Source organism: Austrofundulus limnaeus, unplaced genomic scaffold (genome assembly GCF_001266775.1).
Source record: "Austrofundulus limnaeus strain Quisiro unplaced genomic scaffold, Austrofundulus_limnaeus-1.0 Scaffold311, whole genome shotgun sequence".
Taxonomy (NCBI): domain Eukaryota; kingdom Metazoa; phylum Chordata; class Actinopteri; order Cyprinodontiformes; family Rivulidae; genus Austrofundulus; species Austrofundulus limnaeus.
Genome location: NW_013952713.1, coordinates 184,377 through 190,385, shown reverse-complemented (window position 1 = coordinate 190,385; position 6,009 = coordinate 184,377). Strand labels below are relative to the sequence as shown.

Here is a 6,009-nt window from a genome sequence, read left to right as displayed (position 1 = left end):
TATATATATATATATGTGTGTGTGTTTAAAACTTTGGCAACAACTATTTAAGTAAACTTTCTCTCTCTGTTCGAAAAATTATCTCATGCATCAGATGGATCTTTGTAAAACTCTCAGCATATTACTTAGAAGCACACCTACAAGTGATTAAATTTTGGAATGAATCTGAGTCAAGACAGTTATCTTCGCAGCTGATCAACATTTGCAATGACAAATAAAGCACATTTTGCAGAATAATTTGGTTTAGCCATAGTTATGACCTATCTGAAACACACTGAGAGCTAACACATCTCTCAAAATCTGTGTATAAAATACAACAGTTGCAACTTGCCTGATATCAATACATTCCTGATAGATTCTCTCCATTGTCCTGAGATGTGTGACCTCTACTTCCTGTAGTAATTTAATACATTTAATATCATTTACTGCATGGAAACACACCCGATTCACATTTTTATTTATTTATTTATTTATTTTATTTACTTTTTACGACATTTTAAAATTTTGCTCAAAATTCACATTAAACATGGATGGAAACATGCTATTGACATGCAATGTGGCAGGCCAAAGATAAATTATTGCTGTCAAGATTGTGAAAACAGATTTGCCAATTTGTGAGTCCACTCTAATTTTAAAACTAGCTTAACATTATTTGCTGAGGTTTATGTGCTGCAAAGTTAAAATAACTTATATATACTTATATAAACTATTAATTGGGATGACTTTAGTAATCAGAGGACTTTTCTTTAGGTGCCTTGTTTGTTAAATAAACTGATAGGCAAGAAATCAGTCCACCTTCTGTAAAAGAGAGTGACACAACAAACCCATCTATATTCTGATCAGTCTCTACAAAAACATTGTGTGAAGTGCAAATTAGCAAAATGATCTGCATTTTACTTGTTGATCATTTGCATGCTTTACTGCTGATATTAGCATTTAGCTTAATCACTGAGCCAAGTATGAACCTGCAGTCCTGGTAGCTTTTCTGTAAATTTCACAGACTGWAATTTGAAATAGCTAAAATTTGTAAAATATAAACTATGGGTTAATCAGATTTTAACTTCCTTATGAGCCTTAATAATTCCACAACAGATTTTATGTTTAACTAAAAAGTRTTTGTTTTTTCTTAAGAATATGCAATTGAAGTTGACAATTTTTTTTTCTGTATTCCTCATAAATGTTAAAAAAACCTTCAAATACAGATTTTGGGACTGGTAACTAAGATTTATCTTCTTGAAGATGATGATTACTGATGATGAAAACTAATTAGTATAATTTTGCGTGTAAAAAACAAAAACATTTTGTTGTTTGATTCACAGCCGTTAATGGATTCCTGACTGTGAGCTCTTGTCTTGTGAGCTTGTGTCCGCACACTTCCACAAACACATGAAGATGTTGACAATTATTGTTCATAATTAGTACAAATAGTTCTACTTGCACTAACAATATGCCTGCATAATTTACAATTTTACAGCKTTAGTCAAGTAGAATTTCATAGAAAATATTATTAACTCCATCTCTTCATTTCCAGTCACTGCTGCAAGTTGTGGACAGACAGCCAGGCAATCTGGCTTTTTCCAAATAAAGGACAAAACATACCAAATATTAACTAAATTCAAAGGTTAAATACAATAATATACAGAATGCAGGGTACAGCATTTGAACATTTAGCAAGAAGCAACTGGTACAATGGGTATGATGATACAAACAAAGGTCAAGTGAGCAACTAATGCTGACATAAAAACTGCCGCCTCTAAAAATGAGACTGTACGGACACAAAAAAGGACTTTACCAAAACCTTGATCAAACCATACAAAAACCAACATTTACATCAAATCAATTAAAACAAACAGATCATGAGAACAATTTCAAATTTCTTTATGATTTTGTCTCCTCTGTAATCACACTAAATGTAATCAATGCAACCATGTTTTGTTTCTTCAATTTTAACAGTGAACGCAGTGAACAACCTCAGCTGGCAGACCAATGCGATGTTCAGGCCATTTGTCGAGGTCAACGCCATTGGTCCACACCTGGCTGACAAGAAGCGCAAATTCAGCACCAAGACCAAGAATAACAACTGGTCACCAAAGTACAATGAAACATTCCAATAGTGAGTATTGTTTCTTTTCGGGTTAGTAAATAAAATGTTAAAGAACATTGATTTTTTTAATAAATATTATGTAGCATTTTTTTTCCTCAATGTAAATTTAAAATAGATTCAGTACGCTGTGTGCGTTTCACATAAATCTATCCTAACATATTTGAGCCTCAGCATTAGCTCACTGGCAGGATATTTGAATTACGCTTTGAAAAGAATTCAAACTATTTAGGATCACTTAACGTTCCTCACTTTGAAGTACTAGTGGGAACTCAAGGAACTGCTTTAACAATGTAATCCACTTCCTAACGCTGTGATTAATAGAGCCTAGCTGGTTCTAACAAGCTACTCATCTCAAGTAGCAGCACCATATTGTCTGCAAAGACACTGTGGACACTTTAATAAAACAATCCTGCGAAATGGATGCAAAGACTAAGCTGTGGCGAGCCTTCAAAAATGAAATGAATTTTGCCAAACCAAAAGAGGCATGGAGCAGAATTTTAATGCTTTAATGTGTGATAAGTGTTTCCCTCATATCATTGTCAAAACATGACAAATTCTCTTCATTTAGTGATTCTCTTTGTGGTTAACTGTTTTTTATATAAGTGCAAAGTTGCTGTGTGTGTTCACTGTTTTTAAGTTCTGCAGCCAGGAATCGGGCTAAAAACATTAAGAAGCATTTAGTGATCAAATACCATATACTATAATAAAACACTTTTCTTCTTGAATGTTTTATTACAATTCTGCAAGGTTTTACAAATGTAAACTAATATCACCTTGCTTTTGTAGGTTTAGTAATCTTCTTAATGTTTTTTTTCACTAATATAGATAAAAAAAATGAGTAACATCTGTTCAACTTGTGCTGATGCTTCTCAGTAATCCAGGTAGAAAAAAATCAAAAAGAAAAAAATAAGTAGGTCCTCTGGATGGGTTCTTATTTAGTGAAACGTTTCGTCTCTCGTCCAAGAGACTTCTTCAGTCTGATGMGTTTCAGGTGAACTCAGCCTTATAAGCACTGCCTCCACATGGTGGAGAAACAGGTTAGTCACATGCAAAAGAGGGCCATCGCCTAACAATAGGCTTGATTAGCTCTACTGTTCATAGAGGGTCATGTGCCCCATCATCTGACTTATTGGTTTGGTTGCTGTGGTTCTTAGGTGTCATGTTATGTGTATGTAGTGAACGCAGGCGGAGCTCAACGTCCCCTTGTTTTTTTATTTTATCTTGAGCCCCACCTGCATTCACTACATACACATAACATGATACCTAAGAACCACAGCAATCAAACCAATAAGTCAGATGATGGGGCACATGACCCTCTATGAACAGTAGAGCTAATCAAGCCTATYGTTRGKYRATRGCCCTCTTTTGCATGTGACTAACCTGTTTGTCCATGTGGAGGCAGTGCTTATAAGGCTGAGTTCACCTGAAACTCATCAGACTGAAGAAGTCTCTTGGAGGNAGGCAGTGCTTATAAGGCTGAGTTCACCTGAAACTCATCAGACTGAAGAAGTCTCTTGGAGGAGAGATGAAACGTTTTCACTAAAGAAGAACCCATACACCCATTTTTTTCTTTTTGATCTTTTCAACTTCTTTTCCAACTTGTTTTTTTATTTTTATTTATTTTTTATTAATGAACAGCTTCTCCTTGCATCGGTTAGCGTGAAATAAACAACTTAGGCTTACATGAGTGTAGCCGACTAAAACACAGGAAACATCTTTCTGTTAAGTCATCTTATTTATTTACTTTTTGCTAAGGACATTTATAAGAGCCCCAGGTTTTATCATTTTTGTTTTAGGATGTTGTTCCATTGCAGGGAATAATTAGAAATCATCCTGAAAACATGGCTGTCCCAGYGTACTGGCTCATCTAAATAGAGACATTCCATCGCAGAACATGGCTGAATTGTCCCATCACTGCTATGGGTACAATGGGGAGCATTTTCACTGGGAAAATGTCATCTAGCCCGACTCATTTACTGACAGGTTATATTCAGCTGAGAACAAAGCCGAATGTCAGAGTCCAAAAAAGCAATTAGTGTGCTTTCGAATACAAGCATTTTGTTGGGGATGTTAGGCTTTTCCTCTGTTGTATTAGTACTTTTGTTTAGTCACAGCTTACTTGACAATATCAGTTTCAAATTTGGTGTTTGAGAACTGTAAATATTTCACTTATTTTTATAATCTGCATTTTATGAATGTGTCAGGRCTTCTTGGCATCCCCACCCTGATCTCGCTGTGTCTTTTATCCCAGCATTCTGAGTAATGAACACGGTCCAGAGGCCTACGAGCTGCACGTGTCAGTAAAGGACTACTGCTTCGCCCGCGAAGACCGCATCATCGGCATGACGGTCATCCAGCTGCGTGAGCTGGCGGACAAGGGCAGCTGCTCAGCCTGCTACCCGCTGGTGAAGAGCATCTCCATGGACGAGACAGGCCTCACCATCATGAGGATACTCTCTCAAAGGACCAACGACGAGGTGGCCAAAGAGTTTGTGCGTCTTAAGACCGACACGCGCTCCGCAGAGGAAGTGTCATAATGTGACGCCAAAATGCAGTATTAGGAGTTGTRTTGTCTTCAGTAAGAGCTTGAGAGGCGGGGAAGTGCATCGTAGCAATCGTTGTATGAGACGGGCGTTGGAAACAGCGTCAGAACGAGTTTGTCCAAAGAGTAGCAAAGGAGGTCCAAAAATGGCGAGGCAGCATGAGTGAGAGTTGTGTTTGTTTGTTTTTGTGCATGTGTGTAAAACATCTGTTGGAATGTTCATTTTAAAACTAAAGTATGTACAAGTGTTTACTTACCGTATGCTCACTACTAAGTACTATATTCTTCGAGTTATTGTAATGAGACATGATACCTTTTGTACAACATTTAGTCTTTTTTGAGCAGAGATTTGTTCCAATAAAGTGCCAAACCAGTGGGGAAAAAAAGAATAAAATTAACGTAAATTACTTATGGTGAAGTTCGTACGTTTGAAATTTGCTTGATTATTTTGTCCGGTGTAAACCATTTTCTGACTGTGTAGCGTTTTGATTGTTGCAGAGTTGTTTATTTTGCACCCTTGTTTACTTTGTTTTATCTTTTGGCTTCACGTTCTTTCACACTGCACTGTTGTGCATGTCTTCTCTTAGTCATGTCTCTCCCATAATTCCACAGTGACTACCGAGCAGGGTCCTGTCCCCTTGCCTTCAACTGTTTGTATTTTAAGTCGACCTGGAAAAAAAACAGACATGTTTATTTTATTATTTTTTAAATGGCGATGACTGCTATGTGAACCCTCATAGATGTTTGTAATTTTATAACCGTGACAACAATGACGACAGCCTCCAGTGCTAACAGTCTTAGCAGAAAGGGTGGAAATGTTTTCCTTTTCTTTGGCATTTTGTTCTTTGATTTTGACTTTTGACTTCCAGCCTTCCTGAACAACCACTGTGAACATGAGCTTTGGAAGGCGAGCTTACGTGGCATAGCAGGCAGTTTGACTTTACTTTTTCACAGTTTTCTGATGAACTGCCAAAGTTATATAAAGTATTTGTACAAAAGCAATCCATTACATGTATGAAGACATATGTACATGTGCTCTATTACTTTTTCATTGCTTRATCTATGATGGTTGATAGGGTGGTATAAAGATTTTTTAGCATTATTTCCTGTGACTTTGTAAAACTATGAAAGTTGCACATGTTACTTTACATGTTAGTTATATCAGCTTTTATCATGAAATTATTTTTCTTCATAAAGGAAAGAGTCTAACATTTGGTAAATATGCAACATTCCTATGTATTGCACTGATGGCAAATTGTATGTCATGTAAATATATTTAGTGAGATATTGTAAAAAAGTCTACTTTTCTTCTATGTTCATAAAGTATGTGCAAATGTGTAATATTTTTGGAGTTATTTAATAT

General features: G+C 36.1%; 1 protein-coding gene across 11 annotated transcripts in view; it reads left to right on the top strand.

Moving 5' to 3' along the window:
• The window catches only part of unc13c (unc-13 homolog C (C. elegans)), a 133,458-nt gene extending 127,471 nt beyond the window's left edge, over window positions 1-5,987 (top strand). For all 11 annotated transcript variants that reach the window (XM_014021951.1, XM_014021949.1, XM_014021956.1 and 8 more), the window contains 2 exons: window positions 1,954-2,113; window positions 4,356-5,987. In XM_014021951.1, the coding sequence (XP_013877405.1) occupies window positions 1,954-2,113; window positions 4,356-4,641 (446 nt within the window). In that variant the 3' untranslated portion in view covers window positions 4,642-5,987. The remainder of the gene's footprint in view (window positions 1-1,953; window positions 2,114-4,355) is intronic.
• Window positions 5,988-6,009: the final 22 nt, after the last annotated feature.